Here is a 22,848-nt window from a genome sequence, read left to right as displayed (position 1 = left end):
TGAACCTTGTGGGATCAGGGGGCCGCTGGTGGTTTACCAGAAGTACCATGTCCCTCCCTCTAAACATCAGAGGGGCCAGTGCACCAGGCAAGGAGGCTACAAAACTCTCACTGCCCCAGAAATTCACAGGGGGCCACTCTTTTGAGTTGGTGAACAGAAGAAAAGTGAGGGGACCCCGGGACTTGAGAGACAAATGGGAGGGAAATGGGAATGGGAAATGGGTGGTGCTGGTGGAGTACATTCCAGAGAAAGCTCACTGAGCCTATGGGCTTGGCCAGGAAGAATCTAGCCAGGGGCCAAGGAAAGCAGAAGGGCCGGTACGGCAGTGTGCTGGCTCCTGTGGCACCAGGGACCAGGAGAGGAGTCTCGGCTCAGTGCAAAGGGTGCCTGGAACTGGTACAGGCCTGTGAAATCATGAACCAGCTGAAGGAGGTGAATCATGTACTGGTGCGGCCCAATCAGATGAGTGTACCAAGTTAACACAAAGAAGCCACATGTTGACAGGGAGTGGTTGGTGCTGGTTGTGTGTGGGCAGAGGAAGGAGAAGGTGGGGGGGAAATCCCCTGGTGGATCTCTTCCCTGAGACAGGAGCCAGCCTCCCGCTGGAATCAATCCCCTTCTCAGACCAGCTAACCCTGGCCCTGCGTCCCTACCAGCAGCTGCTCTCCAGCTGGCCTGGGTTTCACTAAAAGCTGTCCACGGGGGGGGGGAGACAAAAATAACATACCCACCAGGTGTTCCCCATTCACAGTCATGGGGAAAAAAGCCCAGGACCTGAAGAGAGAGATCAGTGACATGTTGGTCCTAGGGGTGATCCAGCTACCCACCAGCCCTGGGCCTCTCCTGTGGTGCTGGTCCCCAAGAAGGATGGATCAATCAGACTTCGTGTAGACTATGTATCAGAAGCTCAGTGCTGTCACTGTGTCTGATGTCTGCCCCATGCCTAGGGCTAACAAGTTCCTAATCAAGTTGGGAGGAGAAGTTACCTCACTACCAGGGATATCACCAAAGGCTACTGGCCAGTACGTTTGGACCCAGATGCCAGGTTGGAATCTGCTCCCATTACCCCTATGGGACTCTTTGGGTTCCTGGTCCTACCTGTCAGCCTCAAGGCAGCACTTGCCACCTCCCAGTGCCTGGGGAATCAGTTACTGAGGGGGGTGGAGGACTATGCCTGGGTGAGCATAAATAATATCTGGGTCTTCAGGCCAACCTGGGAGGACCATGTGTTCCAGACAAAGAGGGGGCTGAGACACCTCCAGGATGCTGGACGACTACAGAGGACAAAAAGGATAAGGTGGGGATGGCAGAGGTGTCATACCTGGGCCACTAGGTGGGAAGAGGCTGTCTAAAGGCAGAGCCTGCCAAGGAGGAGGGGATCAGAGATTGGCCCATTCCTCAAACCAGAAAACAGGCCCAGGTCCCTAATGGGATGGCAGGGTACTACTGGAGGTTTGTACCCCACTGTGGCTTCCATCACAGAGCTGTGTAAGAAGGGCAAGCTGGACAAGGAAGTCTGGACCAAGCAGTGCTAGAGGGCACTCTGTGTGCTGATGGAGGCTCTAATCCAGGGGCTTAACCCCTGAGAGAGAGTGGACCCCTGAGAAAGGCTGTCGCACTGAAGGGGGTTCCTCCCAGGGACCGTAGGGAGCTGAGAGAGAGCAGGAGTCCTGTGAGTCCGTGACACAATACAACAACTCAACCCTAAAGGTGCACACACCATGGACCTGCAGATTCACACTAAGCATGCATGCAGCAGGGGGTGGAGAGTTCCATGGGGCTCCCATGTGGGTAGGGGAGCAGGCCTGGAGGCTCACACCGAGAGGAGATACCACAATCACATTCAGGCCAGATGACCTCGTAGGACGTGTCAGGGGGTAGGATAGAGGCCCATGCTGAGCGCCCACCCCAGGAAGGGGTAGAGCAGTGGCTCTCAAACTTGTTTACTGGTGACCCCTTTCACACAGCAAGCCTCTGAGTACGACCCCCCCCCTTATAAATTACAAACACTTTTTAATATATTTAACACCATTAGAAATGCTGGAGGCAAAGCGGGGTTTGGAGTGGTGGTTGACAGCTCGCAACCCCCCATGTAATAACCTCGCGACCCCCCTGAGGGGTCCCAACCCCCAGTTTTAGAACCCCTGGGGCAGAGCATGCAGCAGAAGTTCCATGTTGGAGTGGCTCATGCAAGGAGCCAGGCACAGGGCACATGTCGGAGGCACATGCACATGCAGGCGGTCGAGTCTTGCAAGAACTGATAGGAACGAGCTGCATGACCGCCTCCTGCATGTGCTGGTGGTACGGGGCCCACCAGAAAGGCAGCACCACGCTGCCAAGCTGGCAGAGTGTAGCACTTTCACATAGCCTCGGGGCTGTCTCCAACTCGCTGCCACCAGCAGCTCCTCCTGCCAAGCGTTCTCAGCCGGCCAGGCAGCCTTCTGCTCTGCTCTACGTCCTGCTAAGTGGGGAGACAGCAGAGCGGCATTGGCTCAGGAAACGGGCGCTTCCCCCAGCTGGGACGCAGCCTTGCGGGCCTCCCTCTGCGACCCTCCTTCCAGCACAGAGCCGCTCATGTTGACCTACCCAACCTCTTCTCACCAGGCACAGTTGAAGGGAGATGTTCTCCTGGGCATGGCTCAGCCAACATTCCTGGCGTTCGACCGGTGCTCCAAAGTCACCCTGGTCACACACAATGCCATTTCTCAGCAGGATGTCAGTGGAGGGAGGTTCAGAAATGCTGACAACACTCCAGACCTCCTCTTCCCAAGCCATGCCCCCATTTGAGACTCCCTCTCCATCGCCCAATCCTGCAGGGCTGTTCCCCGTGTTGGAATATGGCTGGCATGGGGTCAGTGCTGGGGTCTGACTCTGGGGACAGGGGCTCATTGCTCTCATGCATTGGTCATAGGTTATGTAGGGTGGGCTCATGCTGCAATCAAGCTAGCTCCCTGGCCCAGCCCCCGCCTCCCATGGTACAGCAAGCTCTTGTCAGACGTGTGCAGAGATGCCCCCTGTGAATAATGGGAGCTGCCATGAGGATCGGTGTTCCCCCGCAGAACAGTTCACAGAGCAGCTAGGCGCCAGGGGCCTTAGAGTTGGTGTACTCACCAGATAGCTTTGGTGAAGAATCTGAGAGACGTGGACCCTGTGGCAGGGGGCGTCTGAATCCAGTGACATCTGGATCTCAGAGCTTGGAGCCTGGTACAGCAAGGGGTGGAGTGTGACCCATGGGGAAGTGGAGGAAATAGAAGTTAAAGATGCTAGGGACTCCCTCCCAGCTGGGGTCTCTGGCACTGATCCCAGCTGACCGAAGCAATTCTTCAGTTCTGAGCTTTACGATCAACAGCCAGCCTGACAGTAAGAGCCAATGGCGGGGGGAGACCAGGTCCTCAGCCCTTGGTAGGGATGGGGCTCTCCAGCATGACTAGCCACACCTGTGCGCTAGTGCAGCGGCAGAGGCCGTGCCAACCCGCCCCTGCCAAGAGGGAGCATGGCTCTAAGCCCAGCCTTTCATCTCCCCCAAGCCAGAGCCCAGCCCAGTAGCCCAGTCCCTGAATGGAGTTTAGATTAGCCTAGACTGGGAGCTAGTCCCCACCCACCGGCCCCAGCTAGCTAGTCCAGGCTCTCCAAGAGCTCTTACCATGGTGGGTTCTGCCCTAAGGCCTAGGTCAGAGTCCAGCTAGGCCAGAGCTTGGTGCCAGGGCGTTGCCGTGGTTCCCTGCTCCTAGGGCAGCACCCTGATTCCAGCCCGGCTCTCCTGTGCTCCAGCAGCCCTGTCTAATGCTCCCCCTCCAGCCTGTACACACGGCCCTCAGCCTCCGCCCCTTTGTTGCCCTCCCGGGATCTCGGCGCCCCTGCACCCCCACCCTTTGCCTATGCCTAGGCCTGCTGGCTCCCTCCCTTCCCCATCTTCTCCCATGTAGCCTCCAGGTCACCCCGTCTCCTCTCCTTCCCTGTGTGTGCGGCCATCTGGGCTTCTCTCATGCTCTCTGCTCCCCACACCCCCAGCTCACTCTCTCTGGTTGGGGGGGAGGGGTCTTTTTTGTTCTGTGCATGTCTAGCTCTTGCCATGTGAGCTCCTTGCTTGGTCTCCCTGTGCATGCAGCTCATTCAGCCCGCCTCACCGTCCTGGGTGTCTTTCCTTGTACACTTTTCTCTGTCTAGCCCTGTGTGCCCGGGGGTGGCGATGTCCTTACTGCTGAGCGTGTCCATTCTGGGTGTCACAGTCTCTCCATGTGTGACTACAAGCATCTCTGTGGAGGGGTCAGAGCGTGCACACACCTCTCTGTGCACACAAACATCTAAGTGTGTCCATCCCCGCACATATGTCTGAGCGCTCCTGTCTGTGACTGTGTGTCACTAACCCTCCCTGTCCCCAAGTATGTGTCTGTTGTGTGTGTCACTATCTCTCCCCCTTCTGGAGGTGTCTGTCACACACATGTGCACTCACAGACACACCCTGTTGTGACAGCCTGAATCACACGCTCGCTCTCTCCTGAGGAATCCTATTGCCATTCTCTGACCTTGCCGCCTCCAGCCAGCAACACTGCTGAGAAAGTTCCTGCTGCCCTTCAGCTCTCGACCTAGAAATATCCCAGTGACTGGAACTGTGTGCTGGGATCCAGTAGCCGAGTGCAGGCCCTTTATGCAGCCACAAGCCTCTGCTCCCCGAGTCCCTCCAGAGAAGCTGCTCTCCTCAGCTCCTCGCAGGTTTCATAGCCTGGAGACTTTCCCACGGGGTGGGGGGCCTTCTCCGTCCTCCAAACTCAAGACAACATTTTCTGCCCTAAATCAGATACACCCTGGTCAGAGCACGAGCAGAGCTGAGGATGGCAGCTGATGCCCGTCTTCGCGCAGAGGGGGCCCCGCCGAGCCTGCAGACCCTGCTCCAGTACAAGCACGGAGCCCACGGATGAGATCGGGGTCCTGGACCACTGAGGGCTTGCACCCCCGATTCTCCACATGCCACAGCCAGCCTCTTCTGCCAGGAGATTCCAAGCCCGCGACAGGGAGCAGCAATTGGTACAACCTGCCTCCTACTTCTGAGAAGCCAACTCCCCCCTCACCCAATTCCGCACAGTGGTACAGTCGATTCCTCGCTTGGGAGACGGGCTGCAGCACCTCCACCCGCTACACACTCTGGGCAGGGTCCGGCCCCACACCAGGGAGAGTCTTGGCCCCTAGGCCCCAGCATGCCGCTCATTAGACTAGCAGGTGGCAGCAGTGTGACCATGTCCCCGTCCTCCCCTGCACCCCTCCTCCCATAACCACCCCCTGCACCCATCACCTCACTCTCCTCCTACCACCCCATCATCCCCCTACCACCCCTGACCCACCTTCACATCATCCTCTCATCCTTTATCTATCCTCCAGCCACCCCCGACCTATCACTCTGCCTTTCCTAACCCCATCATCCCACCCTCCTCCAACCACCCACTGCACCCAGACACCCAGTATCCTGCCACCCAGCTCCAACCATCCTAACACCTATATCCTGTCACCCTCCTCCAACGTTCTTCTCCTCCCATCCCCATGCCCCTCTCAGCAGCTCCCGCCCTGTTCCACCCTCCTGCAAACATTGTTGCCAAACCCCCATCCTCAAACTCTCCCACTGCTTCTCACCCCAGCCCCCTCCTGCTCCCGTGTGCCTGTCTTATCACCCTCCACTCCCCATGCCAACCCTCTCCCTGCTTCACCTTCTTCCCGTTCCCTCCTGTCACCCCGTTCCCACTCTGTTCCCCAGCTCTTCACCCTCCAACCCCCTGCCTTTTCATGCATCCTCTCGCCCATGGCCCTTTCCATCGCTGCGGTGGCTTGCATCTCTCTCTCTTAGTGCTGAGAGCCCTGCACTGGGCACAGAGTCCCACGGAGCCAGCTAACCAGCCTGCCCCGCGAGTGCCCTGGAGAAAATAGTCCTGCACTGGACTTCTGGGAGGGAGAGGTCTGGTCCCCTAACTGTCCCAATATTTAAAGGGAACTCAATGCATGCACACGACCGAATTTACTCCCACGACCCTCGCCCTTCTTGGGCATGCTGTTTGCATGCCCCCATGCACTAGCAAAGGCTGTGTCCTCCTCTGCATTGGTAGTGGGAGCTCACTGGCCCTCTTACCAGGGCCATAGCATAGTGTCCGTAGCCATCCACCAGCCTCCTGCCAAGAGAAGCCCAGCCTGGCCCAGCCCAGGGGAATCTCCATGACCACTCTCTCCCAGCTCTCTGTCCACGGCTGATTTCTTCCTAGCCAGGCTTCTAGAACTCTGCCCATCACCCAGCATCTGACTCCCCTCTCCCTGCACAGCTGCTGCTTCCCCAGCATGCTCTCCTGCCTGCCCTTCTTCACATCCGGCCTCCTCTCGCTTCAGCCAATGCCCCAAATTTGCAAGGTCCCTCTGGCGCGTGGCTCCATCACCTCCTTCTGTGGTGTCGTTATACAATTAGTGTGATTAGTGCCAGCTCTCCCTTCCCCTCAGTGTCATTAAGGAAAGCAATCCAGAACAATGGGCCCCTGGGACGGTCAAGCAGAGCCCTGTCTGTGGCCTGAGCCCAGCATCAGAGGCATGACACTGGAGGTAGTGAACCAGAGCCCCTGCAATACAGCACTGAACTGTGGGGTTTGGGACTCAACGCATCCTTTATGTGGCATGCTGTTTATGTCTATGTGGGTTCAGTCCCCAGGGATCTCCAGCCCCTGCATATGGAACGTACGTATGGTATTATTGTCACTCAGCCAGGACCCTGGGTTCCCAGACTCCCCATCACACCAGGAGGCTCTGCAAAGCCCTGGGATCTTGATCACTAATTGCAAATTCTGGCTAACACTGCCTTGCTCATCCCCTCCCCCCCTCCTGTTGCCATGGCAGCCACAGCTCCAGTCTCTCCATCTCTCCAGCACAACGTCTTGTCTGCCCTTGGCAAGCAGCTCCATCCAACTGGAGCGTCCTCCCCACAACCAGCTCCCCAGCTGCAAGGATGGGATGGGGCACACTGTCCCCTGTCCCCCACCCCAGCCCAGAGAGGGACTCCCTGTACCCTGCCCCCCACACTCCACTGTGTGGACTGACACTCTGTATCCTGCCCCCCCCCCGAGAGGGGAGAGACACCCTATAACTGGGAGCGCCCCACAGCCCCTTAGCCCAGAGGGGGAAGGGGTATGGATGCCCTTGTCTCCTGCCTTGGACAGGGCGAGAACCTGTAATGGTCCACACATTGCAGGCAGAGGGGAATCTGCTCTCACTCACACACCTCGCCAAGCCTGTTACATCCCCCACCCTAGCTCCATGGGGCAGGGACGCTGTGTAGCACTCTGTGCCTATGCAGGGGTGGAACTGCCTCCACACACGCAGGAGGAAGAACCAACCCCTCTACCCTGAACCCTGGCCAGGAGAGAACTCTCATTAACTGGATCCTCTGCTGGGGAAGGGGAAGAGGCCCAGGCCCCCTGGCACTTAACCACCTCGTACAGAAGGGAGGCATGCGGCTACCTGATGAGCAGAGGAGACCAGCACCTCATTCTGTAATCTGGAGGGTGGCTGTCTGGCTGCACATTTACAAACATGAAGCGCCACCTACGGGAGAAGAGGGAGAACAGGACAGCAAGTTGGTTCAGTGCCAGGCTGAAGGGGGAAAGGAAATCAAGGGCTTGGGGAAGTTACTGTGCAGCAAGCCAGAGTGTGACTCTACAGCGCGCCAGCTTGTGGCAAGTTGGTGCACTGTGGATTCACACCTAACTTGCCCTCCAAACAAGCTCCCAAGCAACTGCAGTTACTTAGAAACAGATCTGACCCTCAGAGGCTGGATCCAGATTGGAAACAGGACTGTCCCAGAGTTCAGGGCTGTTTGCACGAAGGGTTTTGGCTTAGGCTCATCTCTTCTCCTTGTGGATCACCTGAGATCAAAATGTCTTGATGTCCAAAGGGGTTTATAACTCACCAGGACACTGGAAAAGGCCCAGAGGCTTGAATGCTGCAGCAGAATTTGCTACGTTACCAGTTTACACTGTCCAGGCAAGCTCCCAGCTTGGTGAGGTGCTGGTAGATCATCTAATGACTACCACTTTTCAAGTCTTGGGTCAAGCCCTGAAAATCACCCTGGTTCACAGATCAAGGCCAGTGACCCAAACAGGCAGACACTGGAACATTATTTGCACTAACCACACTACAAATCCATCCACCAACAGCCTAAAGATAGTAATGGGAGCAGAGAGAACCCACTGTTCCATCGGCACAGAAGCTGCCAACTCATGGCCTGCAGAGCTAATCCACACTGGACCCAAGCACCAGCCACTGCAAGCAGCTCTCCTCCAACGTCAGAATACAACAGCTGGGTAAGGGAGGAACTCATTGAGGCAGTACAATTAAATCTAACTGGATGGCATTAGCCACTCCATCACACATGATAAAGCACTTATTTGGGATACTCAAGCCACACCCTATGGATTGGTGTATGCCCTTCTTAGTCGTTCTTCCCTGGCTTTCAGCAGCTGTGTCCACTGCTAACAGAAATTATCAATGTTGTCTGCAGGGTAGCCAGGCTTACGAATTCCCTGAAGAATGCATTAGTCCAATTCTGAAAGCTTGAGGCAGAAGAATTCTCCCACTGTTGTTCTGGGTGCAGCCTCCCATTCCTGGGCAAAATCACTGGGGAAGTGGTGGAAAACAAGCTCCAACATGGGGAACCTACCAACATCCTAGATGCTTGGCCAGTGGGCTTCAGGCCAAGACACAGCATGGAGACAAGCCTAGTGGCACAAACAATTATTTTCCACGGGCAACGGACAGAGGTTACATCTCAATGCTCATGGTACTTGGCCTCTTCAGCTTATGACACAGCCGATCACGATGTACTGCAGAGCTGTTAACATGACACAGCTGGTGTAGATGCAGCACTGTGATGGTTACAGTCATTCCTCTCCAAGAGGACCCAAAGAGAAGTAATACATAACTACTTCTCTTCCCATAGAGCCCTCAGCACAGAATCCTACCGGGATTTATCTTGACCCTGATTCTTTTCAATAGCTACGTGAGACCATGTAAAGAGGCAGTGAGATGCCAAAGACACTGCTGCCAGCAAAACCTGGATGATGCACAGTTGCACATCATCTTTTCCAAAGATGCAGCCAACAGCATCTCAAGGGTATCGTCATGCCCAAAGATCAGCATTTAGATGAAAAGCAGCTGGCTCAAAGCCAATGGGGGTAAGACCGAAGGGGAAAAAGACGGAAGAACTGGTCCAGGAATTCTCCTCCCCTACCACTGTGGGCATCTGCCCCCATTCGTTAAAGTGGCTGGAAGCTTTGGGGTCCTGTTCAACTTGGCATGTGGCCTAGAAAACAAGATAACGTCAGCGATGGAAAAAGCCTTTTTTCTACCTCCAGCTTGCTCGGAAGTGCTGCCCCTTCCTCCCAGAGAAACACTCGGCAACAGCGATCCATCCAGGTGTTGGGTTAGTGTAACTAACTGTACCTGGGTTGGTAGGCGGCCACTGTGGAGGCTCCAGCCCATGCAGAATGCAGCAGCAGGATCCTCAACAGGATGGGCTGCCCCCTCATTCCTGCATTCCACTCCCCTCACTGGCTCCCAGTTCAAGGTCCTAGTCCTGATTTTCAAGGCTGGCAAGACACCAGGTCCCAGCTATATCTGCAACCATATCTCCATTCATGACCCACCAGAAATGAAGTGATTCTCTAGGAAAAGTAGCTCATTAAGTCCAGGAAGAGGCATGTGAGAACCGGAGTCAAATTGCTCTTGGTCAAAGGGGTTTGGCTGTGGAAGAAGTTTGGAGAGGAAGACAGACTAATTTGGAGTCAGGGCACCCTGCAAGAGCCTCCTCTTTGACAAAGCTTTCCATTGGACTTTATCCAGCTTGGTTTAACAGTGAAATCTTCGGTGAGCTTAAACACAAAAAGGAAGCTTACAAGAAGTGGAAACATGGACAGATGACTAGGGAGGAGTATAAAAATATTGCTTGAGCATGCAGGGATGTGAGAGGTAACAAGAAGGGTTTCTACAGATATGTTAGCAACAAGAAAAAAGTCAGGGAAAGTGTGGGACCCTTAATGAATGGGGGAGGCAACCTAGTGACAGATTATGTGGAAAAAGCTGAACTACTCAATGCTTTTTTTTGCCTTGGTCTTCACAGACAAGGTCAGCTCCCAGACTGCTGCACTGGGCAGCACAGCATGGGGAGGAGATGAGCAGCCCTCAGTGGTGAAAACAGGTTAAGGACTATTTAGAAAAGTTGGACATGCACAAGTCCATGGGTCCAGATCTAATGCATCCGAGGGTTCTGAGGGAATTGGTTGATGTGATTGCAGAGCAATTGGCCATTATCTTTGAAAACTCGTGGAGATCGGGGGAGGTCCTGGATGATTGGAAAAGGCAAATATAGTGCGAATCTTTAAAAAAGGGAAGGAGGAGGACTCAGGGAACTACAGACCAGTCAGCCTCACCTCAGTCCCTGGAAAAATCATGGAGCAGGTTCTCAAGGAAACCATTTTGAAGCACTTTGAGGAGAGGAAGGTGATCAGGAACAGTCAACATGGATTCACCAAGGGCAAGTCATGCCTGACCAACCTGATTGCCTTCTATGATGAGATAACTGGCTCTGTAGATATGGGGAAAGTGGTGGACGTGATATATCTTGACTTTAGCAAAGATTTTGATATGGTCTCTCACAGTATTCTTACCAGCAAGTTAAAAAAAATATGGATTGGATGAATGACTATAAGGTGGATAGAAAGCTGGCTAGATTGTTGGGCTCAATGTCTAGTTGGCAGCTGGTATCAAGCGGACTGCCCCAGGGATCGGTCTTGGGGCCGGTTTTGTTCAACATCTTTATTAATGATCTGAATGATGGGATGGATTAAACTCTCAGAAAGTTCGCAGAGGACATAAACGAGGAAGAGGTAGATATGCTGGAGGGTAGGGATAGGGTTCAGAGTGACCTAGACAAATTGGAGGACTGGGCCAAAAGAAATCTGATGAGGTTCAACAAGGACAAGTGCAGAGTCCTCCACTTAGGACGGAAGAATCCCATGCACTGCTACAGGCTGGGTACCAACTGGCTAATCAGCAGTTCTGGAGAAAAGGACATAGGGATTACAGTGGATGAGAAGCTGGATATGAGTCAGCAGTGTGCCCTTGTTGCCAAGAGGGCCAATGGCAGATTGGGCTGTATTAGTAGGAGCATTGCCAGCAGATCGAGGCAAATGATTATTTCCCTCTATTTGGCACCGGTGAGGCCACATCTGGAGTATTGCATCCAGTTTTGGGCCCACCACTACAGAAAGGATGTGGACAAATTGGAAAGAGTCCAGCGGAGGGCAATGAAAATGATAAAGGGGCTGGGGCTCATGACTTACGAGGAGAGACTGAGGGAACTGGGCTTGTTTAGTCTACAGAAGAGAAGAGTGAGGGGGGATTTGATAGCAGCCTTCAACTACCTGAAGGGGGGTTCCAAAGAGGATGGAGCTCGGCTGTTCCCAGTGGTGGCAGATGACAGAACAAGGAGCAATGGTCTCAAGTTGCAGTGGGGGAGGTCTAGGTTGGATATTAGGAAACACTGTTTCACTAGGAGGGTGGTGAAGCACTGGAATAGGTTACCTAGGGAGGTGTGGAATCTCTATCCTTAGAGGTTTTTAAGGCCTGGCTTGACAAAGCCCTGGCTGGGATGATTGAGTTGGGGTTGGTCCTGCTTTGAGCAGGGGGTTGGACAGGATGACCTCCTGAGATCTCTTCCAACCCTAATCTTCTATGATATGCTCTGGAAGGGGTGTGTGATTGAGCAGCAAAGTGCTGACAGCATCTGCACAAGAGCCCCACAGTGGAGGCAGAGATGGAGCTGTCAAGACATAGAAAGCAATTGGGAAACTGAGGCCACAGACACTTGAGATGTCAGACCCTGTGACACCCAAAGAACAGGGGTGTCACACAACTATGGGGTCAGTGCAACTATGTTCAGAATCTCTTATGTCCTCGTTGAAGGTAAAATGGCTGGAGAAGTTTGCATGGGTGGGGGGACACCGAGACTAGTATCAGATCAGACTCCCTCTGCCCAGCTGCTTACCAGTCCCTTTGAAAAATCTCTGCTATGCCACTTCTACCTGCCAGATTCCTACCCCCAGCCTTCCTTGCCTGTCTCCCTTCTCCTCTCGCCCCTTTCTGCTGGGTTGGATCATGGCTGTAACGGCCCTGGGCTGCAAGATAACTGGGTACAACGCACCCATTGTAAAATTCAACTCACCCCTTAAATCTGGGCTGATTATGGACTAGAGATTGCCCTCGGCCCCAGATGCTCTGTGCTTCTCCGAAGGTGGATAGCAGCTGGGTAACTGCTCATCTGATGTAGTGTCTGCATAGCTGCTCCTGGCCCTGGGGAAAGGGTGAGGGCCAGGGTACCCCTGTGCTCTAGCTGCTCCTTGGGCTGCTTTACCTTACACCAAGGACCAGAATTTGGGGGTTCCAAGGATAGTCGTAGTCGTCCCCTCCCCCTGGAGCCAGGCCAAGTGCAGCTTGGGCACAGCATCTGTGCTTTATGGTTTTCCATAGACATCTGAGCCTTGTTTACAATGAGGAGCATGGGACAGACAGACAGACGTCCGGTTACCAGCAGGCACAGCTGACCATCACTTCCCCTGGCAGAAAATATGGCAGGCTCCTCACTCAGCATGATCTATCTGGGATACAGTGAAAAGTCAGCAGGCAGTACTTCTGCCCCTCCCTAGCTGTGTCCCTGCAGCACAGGCCTCAATCCTGCTTGGGATCTTGCACGGGCTGCTTAGTACTTTGCCAAGTGACTGTCCCAGGCCCCTCCATACAGCTTGAGATCCCTACATTGGGCCTCTTGTTTCTTACTCTCCTGCTTGGAGCTGGTGCCCTTTAAGTCGAGAAGCAGGACAAGACGTGGAGACAGCAAATCCATTCCTACTCTTGGTTACACCCACTGCGACCCCCCTGAAAAGAGCAGGCTGTGTAGAGGTCAGTGGGAAGAAGGTTTGGCTCAGTGTCACTAGAAAAATGAAACTTCCCCCATGTGGGGCTGGTGTCAAAGCTGTCAACAGAGCCATAGGGCACTAGCTCCAGAGCGAGACGCCCTGTCATAAGGCATTGCTACAACACTGAGGGTCCCCAAGGAGAAGGGATCTCTGGGTGAGGAGACAGAAGTAAGAGCCCTGGGGCTGCTGAGAAAAATTGAGAGTCGTGTAGCTGAGACCTGGTCTACACTAGGAAATAAAGTTGGTAGAACCACATTGCACAGGGGTTTGAAAAATCCACACCCTTGAGTGACGCAGTTAAGCCAACCTGAGCCCCGGTGTAGACGGCGTTAAGTCAATGGATTGCCTACGCCAGGGGTTCTCAAACTGGGGATTGGGACCCCTCAGGGGGTCGTGAGGTTATTACATGGGAGTTGTGAGCTGTCAGCCTCCACCCCAAACCCCGCTTTGCCTCCAGCATTTATAATGGTGTTAAATATAGAAACAAGTGTTTTTACTTTGTAAGGGGGGTCACCCTCAGAGGCTTGCTATATGAAAGGGGTCGCCAGTACAATCGTTTGAGAACCACTGACCTACGCTTTGAGCACCACAGCAGTGTTTTAAGTATAGACAAGCCCTGGGAGAAAAAACTCCAGGGGAGAGGCCAGACAGCCCAAGAAGAGCTCAGGAAGTGGAAGAGAGCCCAGGAATACTGGGAGAAACTGCCTGGAGATAAGAAGGCAGGAAGCAGATGGGTGGGAGGGGGGAATCCCAGAGGGATGCAGAGAAACTCCATTGGCCCTGGAAGTCCTCATGCGGGAGTAGTTACACCGGAGAGAAACAAGTCAGGCAGCACAAGCTGCAGGACAAAACACAAATGGTCTCCCCACCTCTCTGGGTGAACAGCTTCCTGCGGAGGGCTCTCAAGCAGCTGTGGCAGACACAGGCAGAGTGCTAAGAGCTCTCCAGACGTTTGCCCCTCCAGCGGAGCACTGATAGGCCAAAGGAATACCATGCCGGCCAGCAGCTGAGAGCCAGCGTCTCTCCACACAGCCCTACAGCAGACTATTGCTGCCCAAAATGCTGAGGTGGATCTTTGCAAAAGGCAATCCATTCCTGCCTTACGCCTCCACCTTTGCTTCCCAGAGTGCACTGTCTGTATGCTGGAAGCAGGCAGTGCAGAGCAAACCGCAGAAATTGATTCAGCACGTGGCGGCATCACCCCCTTGGTAGCCATTAGGAAAACAAAGAGCACTTACTTAGACAAACTAACCGCAACAAGAGAGAGGTGGTAGAAGAGTGGTGTGGCTTTAGCATAGGCTTGGGAGCCAGGAACTGCCAGCTCTGACACCGACTCATCACACGATCTTGGGGGTAAATCTCAGCTCTTCTCTGTGCCTAGTTTCCCAGCTGTGAAGAGGATGACACTGACACTGGGTGCTGTGTTAGTCAACATGTGTACAGTGCTTGAACGATATGTTCTGACACACTGATAAAGGGGAAAACAGGAAGCTATGACTCCAATAACTGCCCTCTCGTTGCCTGCCATCACGAGTTGAAACGAAAACACTACCAGCAAATTAGCTCCCCCATCTCCTAAAAGATGGGCTCTGGGGGAGAACCCCTGGGCTACCAGGACCAACACCTGGTCAAGAACAGCCCATAAACGGACATTGCCTTTCCTCCCAGATGGGCTGGGGATCATGTCACTGACCGCAGTCACCATTACGTAGTGCCCACTGCACAACAGCACCGCTCATGGGGTCCTTCCCTGAGCCCCAGAGGGAGTGTGTGGGAAACCAGGGAGTGTGGATTCCTTCATCTGTAATAGCTCTGGATAACTTCCTCCCCACCCCATTTCCTGCTGGCCCAGCTCTGCCCTGACCCTCTCGTGACACATGCTCATGAAAGCGGGAAATGGGTTATGCTAAGAGGCTACTTGGGGGTGCAGGGAGGTTTGGTGGCCGGGAGTGGGGGTCAAGTCCAGGAAGATGCTAACACAGGATTGTGAGATTCTGGCTGCTGAGCAGACAGGCAGTTGCTTGTCAGCGGGGAGGGGTGTGGTGGTAGCAGGAGGTCTCTGCAGCTGGGATGGGGGCTCTTGCTCTGGTTCTTATCACAGGCTTTGGATAGGCCTCTCTGCCATGATACCTGCAGGACCATTTAATGATGGCTATCATTGCGGCCAATCGGATGAAGGTCCCAGCAGACCCGGGCCTCCTGCTTCCCCGCTTGAATAGCCTTGGTTCCCTGTGTAACTCAGCATCAGGGCCATCTCGTGATGCTGCAGTGGGGGAGAAGACTACAAGCACCCCCAGCCAGAACACAAACAACTGCAGTGACATCACAAAGGCCTCTCAAGGCCAGCCAGCTAACGGTACAGGGCCTGTGCTAGCCCACCACGAACCATGTCCATCCGGGTAGCTTGGAGGGAGACCACTTGGTCTTACCAGAGTTGTTTTACCCTGTGAATCCCTCTTCCTGAGCCCCTGGACGTTCCCTCCGAGCGTGAGTTCGGCATTCTGAATGGCCTCCTTTCCTGGATGCTCTGGCCTGGGTTCAAGTCGATTGACTAACCCAGGCAGACCGCATGCCTCTTTCGGGTGGGCACACACACATGCTGCCTTCAACGACTCTGATGGAGGTAGCTTGGGTCACTCACCTTATGATGGAGGCCAGGGGCAGTCCAAAGCTGTCCTCCGAGCGGCAGGGGCTGTGAAAGCCATTCTTCCCCCTTCTCCCCCGCTCCTCTTCCCTCTCGCTCCAGAGGGCATCAGTGGCAGAGCTGGTTCCGGAATCTGGCTCCAGGTGGGCCAGAGGGGCAAAATTCTGCTCAATCAGCTTGGCGCTGTCTCGGATCTGGTCCTGTATTTCTGGGGTGAGGTTTGGGAGGTCAAAGGTGAAATAGGTACCACGGGTACGGGCTGGAGAGGAGAGGACGTCAATGGAATCTAGGCTGGTGTAGGATGTCCCCTTGGCTCGATGGGACTCCATGATGCTCTCAAAATGCTTGCTGAAAGAGTCCATCCCATCCTTGGAGAGGCTGTGTCCCAGAAGGAAGGGCACTGGTGACTTGAGCAGGCACTGTTCATCTCTGTCCACGATCCTGGCAGGAGGGGAGAGAGAAGGAACAGCTGGTCAGTGAGGAGCATAGAAGGGCGCACTCCTTGCCCTCTGCTAGCCCATTGGTTCTAAATTCATCTGCTGCTGAGACCGATAACTGGGAAGGATAGCGTCTCCTCGGAACCGATACAGGACCATAACCCACTGGGGAACCAGGTTACGGGGAAAAAGCCTGGCCAGTCAGATAGGACATTGCACACGGTGACCCACATTGGAATCTGATGGTGCTCTGGATGCACGTGCCAATTAATACAGCACAGACTTTGTTCCCCTCCAGGGGCTCATCCACAAAGACCAATGACTCCACTACTGCAGCCAGACTTGGTCTATTGGCTCAGGCAGTAACGGCTCATTCTTTTAGACACAGAGGTCCTGGGTTCAGATCCCATTGAGGACCCAGCCCTAGAATCATAGAATAACAGAGTTGGAAGGGACCTCTGGAGGCCATCTAGTCCAACCCCCTGCCTAGAGCAGGACCAATCCCTACTAAATCATCCCAGCCAGGGCTTTGTCAAGCCTGACCTTAAAAACTTCCAAGGAAGGGGATTCTACCACCTCCCTAGGTAACGCCCTGTACCCCATGATCAGATCTGTAATGGGATACAAAGCCTTTCTCCCCTAGGTCACTGGTTTGAACCCAGTCCAGATCAGAAGTGATCAAAAGTCATTACGATCTGACAGTGTGGTCTGTTAAATGACATAGATTGCAGCTAGCCAATCAAATTGAGCATAGAGCAGTAAGCAGCTTTCCAGCAAATGAACACAAATCCACTTCACTCATAAAAGTACAAACAGAATCCGAAAACCAATCTCAGCTGATATGCTGCCATCAGTTTAATAAAGTAAAGGGAAATTACTTTAGGCCATGCTGGTTTCCAATTGGCTAGAGCACAGGAAAATTTATCCAATCAGAACGCGTTCTATCCCACTGCTAGGTTATTGGGCACCACGAACACATTTTCATTCAGAAGACTTGGAAAACTCATTGTCTAAATACCTGCTGTCTCACTGACTGAATGTCATTAATTCATTAACCTGCTCAAAACACAACTCTGGTAATCTCACTAGGCCAACCTCTCCATGACTTCAGGGGGGGTTGCCTAAGCAAGCAGTAGGTAAAGAATGGAGAAACCCAACCTTAGATAGGATAGTCTCCACTTCTGTTGTGCAGCGGTACTTGGATGCTCAAATGTCGACCATGTTCCACCTCATAGGTGGCTGCGTTTCAGCGGTGGGTGAAATGACTGCTCTACGTGGTAAAAATCAGTCTGTTATATTTTATGGAGGCCTTTGTTTCCCCCAAGAAGAAAGATGCCATAGAAATGTAAATTCCCTATCATTATAATTCAGGAAGTGTACTATGAAATCAACTTAACAATGCCTGGATCATTTGTCATTAGAGTCCATCTGGAGTCCCATGTGCTGTTCCAGAGGCCGAGGATTATTGCTGTGAATGGGATGCAGCATAGGGCAGCAGCAACGGCACCAGGACAGAAGAAATATCTGTTAAGGGAGCTGGGCGGATTCTCACTGGAAAAGCAGAGGTCAGGGACGTGACCTACATCAGGTTATGAATTAACAGATGGGCTAGATGGGGATGGTTCCCACACCCTGCTGGGGATCAGAGCAGAGGGGCACCATCTCAGCAAGACATGGGGGAGAAGATGGGAGCAGAGCACAGACTGTAATCAGGCTCTTGCGCAGAAGCAAGGACAGGAAACAAACCATTTCCAGGTGCCAGTCACATGCGCTAGGGCAAGAGACCCAGAGAATCCTTTCCAGAAAGGGAAGGGATCATGGGAGAGGGGAAGGAGGTAAAGGACAGTAGGGGCAGCACTGCTTCTGGAGGGTCTTCCCTGTGCTTCTGCCTCGTTAGTGGTCCATACTGACAGATACAGGCCCACTGAACTAGCAGGATGCAAACTCTCATTGCTGTGATTGTCCCAACTATACCCACTTCAAGGTGTAATTACACAAGGGGAGAGAGCTGCGGTTTCAGCATCCCCAGCACTTTCAGCAGCATCCAGCTGGGGCCTTCCCCAGCTGCTGTGTCTCTGCACGCCCCCTTCCTGGGACAGCACACAGTCTCCAGCTGGAGTCAACTACAGACACAGAGGCAGCACACAGTCCCAGGAATGCCTCCTGCTTTGTATGCAGCTCCTCTGCTAAGACAGTCGAGGGCCTACTTCACCTTTTATTGCAGCTCTTCTCTACACCACTGTCAACGGATTTTTTTCTACAAGAGGACCCCCTCACCCCTCGCAGCCCCATCCTGCCAGAGACAGTGCTGGTTAATTCTGCCATTTAGCACCTACACCTGGAACTGACCCTTGATCCCAGGCTAATTAGGAACATATGTATTGCCACAAAAACCAGGCCTCTGGCTCATTTCTGCTACTCTACTGTAGTTTGAAGTTCCTAGCAATTATTTTTTGTAAGTAAGTCTCATCAATTTGCTGTCCTCTTCCTTTAGTAGATCTTTAATAAAAATACACAGGAGTGAACTCATTGGACTATTCACTCCCCATCATTATGGGCCAGAGAAATCAACAGGGTCACTTGCAAAATAAGGTGTAAGGTATCCAGAATCTGGCCCCGATCATCACACATACAGATTTCAATGGAAGTTAGGCACCCAAATATCCTTTAGGATCTGGGCACCTGTGACTCGGTTTCCCATCACTGGGGCTCTAATTCAGCAAAGCATTTAAGCAAATGCTTAAATCCCCTTGGAGCCAGTGTAATCACGTTTTTAGTTAAGCACATGCTTAAGTGTTTTGCAGAATCATTGCTTGCACCTGTTTTTAATTCATAGGACTTTGCCTCTCACCCAGTAGTTATTTACGGTCCTTAAAGCGAGGCATGGCATTATGGGGCTCCCTGGGTATTGGGTCTTAGTCATTTCTAGAGCAAACCTGCTCCATGTGCAAATAAAAGATGGTTTCCCCACTGACTACCAGGCCTGCAAACTCACCTGGGATCTGAGTCAAGCTGGGTCAATAATGCTGATGGTTCTGCAGGCCAAATTCTGCGCTTGGTGACACGTGTACAACCCCACATGAGGTTTGCACAGGTGCAACTGATTGGAACATAGCAAACAATTCTGAGGCACAGAGTAGAATCCAGCTCCCTCTTTTAACTGCGAGCATGCCTGCATTGCAGGCAAAGGTGTGACTGCAGCACGGAAGGGTTAGCTTTGATTTAGCTAGCTCAAATAGCAGTGAAGTCATGGTAGCTCCGGCAGCAGCATCGCTAGTTACTCCGGGTCTCTCTTTGTCGGCAGGGCTGCATCTACGCTGGGGTTTTTGTCTACATAGTGACGTTGCCACACCCCTGACCAACGTAGCTATCCCTGTTTAAGCTTTCAGTGGAGACCAGGCCTCAGGTTTGTCATTACAGTCGGCAGAGCTGAAGATCCCCCGGGAGCAGATCGGCTGAGTAAGAAGGTGCCCTTTCTCCAGTCACTTTTCCTCTCTGGTTAGCTTGTGCTTTCCTTTCCCCTTTGCTGACCGGCCTGCTCCTGGTTAGCCATGTGCTCCTGGCTCTGGCATTTGTCGTCCCCTAAGGAAAGTCCCCTCTATTGTGACAATCATTGTAACCACACAGTGCTCGCTGATGTTTGGGGGAGCATCCACCCTAACTCTCCCTTGCAGAACTACTCCAAACGCCTAAGGCCAGATTTCTTAAGGCTCCAAGAGATGCAGGTAGGTGTCTAGTAGGGTTTCTAAGAGAGCCAGGTACCTAACGCTCATTGTTTCCAATGGTAAGGTAGAGGCATTTTGAAAACCCCACTAGCTGCCCACCTGCATTTTTAGATGACTAAGAGACCTTTACAAATCCAGCCTTTAATAACTTCCATAGTGGCAGCTTCCAAAACATGCTGCTCTACAAAGCAGGCCCAGAGGGATCTCAGATTGCTCCTCTCAGTCACACCCTGGTGCGCCACTCACCCGCTTGACAGGGCAATTTAACTCTGCTGCGGCATGCTCTGTACAGCTTTTGTACCTGTCTGACTATGGGGGTTATTTATTACTGCTCTGGTTATCCCAGTACACCCCATCAGAAGGGGGCTCTCATTCCAGTGTAAATGTGCCTTATACCGGTAGAGATAATCCTCTCCCGCCATGGGAATAGAGGGGTTGTAACTACTCCAGTATAGTTAAAGCAGTACAACTTCTGTGTGCAGACAAGGCCTCATTGCACTAGCAGATCTGGCAACTGGAATCTCTTAACAGACAAGGTCTTGGTCCCCTCTCTGACTGGGAGGCCCGTCACACCCGTACAGTAGTGGTACGTTACTGGAGGGCCATGGAAGAATAAGGCAATCAGCACGGTACAGTGATATCCACATGCTAGGAGTGATAGATTGAGTTATCCATGCAAGCGAAAATTCAGCTGGGTGGTACGATTCCACTCTGGCCCAACAGGGGAGCTGTTCATTCTGGCTCCCACCACACTAGAGGAGCCATTCAACACTAGGGAACAGAGTGGGGCTGGGGCTGGAAAGAAGAGGGGACAGCTGTGTTGTGTTTTCACTGCACGATGACTAACACGTGAGCAGCCTGCTGTGATGACACAGTGAGACAAGGTACTGTAGTTTCACCACAAGATAGACTAGGTGAGCTCATCCCTGGCGGGGGTGTAGTGCTCTCCTCATCTAGTCACCTTTCAGCAAATACTACAAGTGCCTTGGCTCCACCTAGGATTTTCCTGCGAGATAACTATCCCCTAGCTGCACCACAGACTCCCTTGGCCAGGTGTTCAGCACAGTGAGGCTGCCATCCTCTGCCGGGGGCTGCTCAGTGCATGCAGAATGGCTGTCCTCCCTTACTGTGACCAGAAAGGAGATGATTCCTTGATAAGGGGAGCAGACAGCCTGCTCCTTCCTGGGATCCACCTGTGACAATGCTGCCTCACCGGAGACACAGAAATGGCAAGCCCAGAAGCCCCCTAGAATACCTCGAAGTTGCAGCCTACAGTTTGCTGTAGGACAGGTCTCCAAGTCCTCAGTCTTTGTCGGAACTGGAGTCATGGACCCTGGAGCCGCTCGCAGCTGACCACATGGGGCTCACGGCAAGCCACTGCATGTATAGCTCCTGATGAGACAAAGTGGGCCACAACTGGCTGGCTATCTTCACTGGCCCCAACAGCTCCACCCAGGATACTCTCCCAATGTGCAGTCACCAGCTAGACTCTTGTGGAAACCTCATTTTGGTAAGCTCCACTTTGGCCCGGGGGCAGGAGGGAAAGGAGAGAATCATCTCACACATCACACTCAGATGGACACAGCCCTTATGTTTATAAGCACAGCCGCAGCAGTGGGCAGCTGCTGGCTGTGCCTGAGGCCCATTCCCCAGCTGGGGAACGGGGGGAAGTCAGTCCTGAATGCTGAAAGCCATCTGTGTGTCAAACTGGCTGGGTGATGTCACAGTCACCTGCCCTTACAGGATGGAGAGATTAAACTAGCCACAAGATAGAGAATAGTCCCTGTAAGAAGCAAGAGGTGGATCTAGGGCCTGATGCAAAGGCCATTCAGGTCAATGAGAAGTGTCCCACTGACTTCAATGGCCTTTGGGTCAGGCTCCAAGCTCTAGCCACTTCATGATTTGTCTCTCCATGCTCCCCTGGTGTGGCATTCATCCCAGCGCACCTGTCCCTTCCCTCATCCTACCATTACCCTACTCACACTATTCTCCACGCCTTGCTCTCACCCCATGCCATCCCCTCAGAAAGCATTTTGTGTCAATAAGTAATACGTGCAGGCAAACAATTATACCTGGCTTGCTCTTTGCATAGAAAACTTTCTCCATCCCAAAAAGCATAGCAATCTCATGTCCTAGCTATGCATAGAAAGTTAATCATCTACTACTGAAATGCAGTCCCTCTGGGGTAGAGAACGGCAGCTGTTGGATAACACACAGCAACACTACGCGGCCGTTTAGGACAGGTAGCAAAGGACACTAACGCCCAGCCACAGGCACCAACTTTTGTCGGCGCCGGTGGGTGCTCGCGCCCCCCTCTGCCCCCGCCCCAACTCCACCCCTCCCTGCCCCTATTGGATCCCTCTCCAAATTCCCATCCTGGCCCCGCCTCCTCCCCCAAGGGCACCACGTTCCTCCTTCTCCTCCCTCCCTCTCAGGCTTGCCGCATGAAACAGCTGTTTCGTGGAGCAAGCGCTGGGAGGGAGAAGGGAGAAGCAGGACCCAATGGCACGCTCAGGGTAGGAGGCGAAGCGAAGCGGAGGCAGAGGTGAGCTGGGGCAGGGCGGGGTGGGGAGCCGCCAGTGGATGCAGAGCACCTACCAATTTTTCCCCATGGGTGCTCCAGCCCCGGAACACCCACGGAGTCAGCGCCTATGCGCCCAGCCGAAAAAGCTCGGGGGGAATTTAGGGAGGCAGAATGTCGTTATCTTGGTTGGAATTTGACCCTTACTTGCTAGAAGGGCCTTAGGGTCTCTGATCACCCCAAGTGACCTTAGTTCTATGTCTCCAGCAGTTCCCACAGCACAGCACTTCCTGCTGACTCACCAGCATCATTGGTTTTCTTTAGCAGTTTCCCACCTGAGTGCATCACTCAATAATTCCCCTGTCCCATTCATTCCCTCTGAAGCACCTGGCATTGGCCACTGTTGGAAGACAGGACACTGGGCTAGACAGACCATTGGTCTGACCCAGTATGGCTGTTCTTATGAGTGCTGGCCAGCCCAATCCTCCTTAGCTTGTAGTACTGGACAGGACCCTAACCCAATGTG

The 22,848-nt window shown here is 53.2% G+C and overlaps 1 protein-coding gene across 6 annotated transcripts in view; it reads right to left on the bottom strand.

The window, feature by feature from the left end:
• PSD (pleckstrin and Sec7 domain containing) overlaps positions 1–22,848 on the bottom strand; it is a 112,803-nt gene that overhangs the window by 41,032 nt on the left and 48,923 nt on the right. For 3 of the 6 annotated variants that reach the window (XM_075130709.1, XM_075130711.1, XM_075130710.1), the window contains exons 5-7: positions 15,637–16,080; positions 7,486–7,569; positions 3,112–3,201 (exon numbers count right to left, since the gene is read on the bottom strand). In XM_075130709.1, coding sequence (XP_074986810.1) covers positions 3,112–3,201; positions 7,486–7,569; positions 15,637–16,080 — 618 coding nt within the window. The remainder of the gene's footprint in view (positions 1–3,111; positions 3,202–7,485; positions 7,570–15,636; positions 16,081–22,848) is intronic. The other 3 variants (XM_048856949.2, XM_048856950.2, XM_048856946.2) reach the window with 2 other exon arrangements.

Source organism: Caretta caretta, chromosome 7 (assembly GCF_965140235.1).
Source record: "Caretta caretta isolate rCarCar2 chromosome 7, rCarCar1.hap1, whole genome shotgun sequence".
In the NCBI taxonomy this organism is placed as follows: domain Eukaryota; kingdom Metazoa; phylum Chordata; order Testudines; family Cheloniidae; genus Caretta; species Caretta caretta.
The sequence above is the reverse complement of the archived record's forward strand: the minus strand, read 5'-3'. Positions and strand labels throughout refer to the sequence as shown.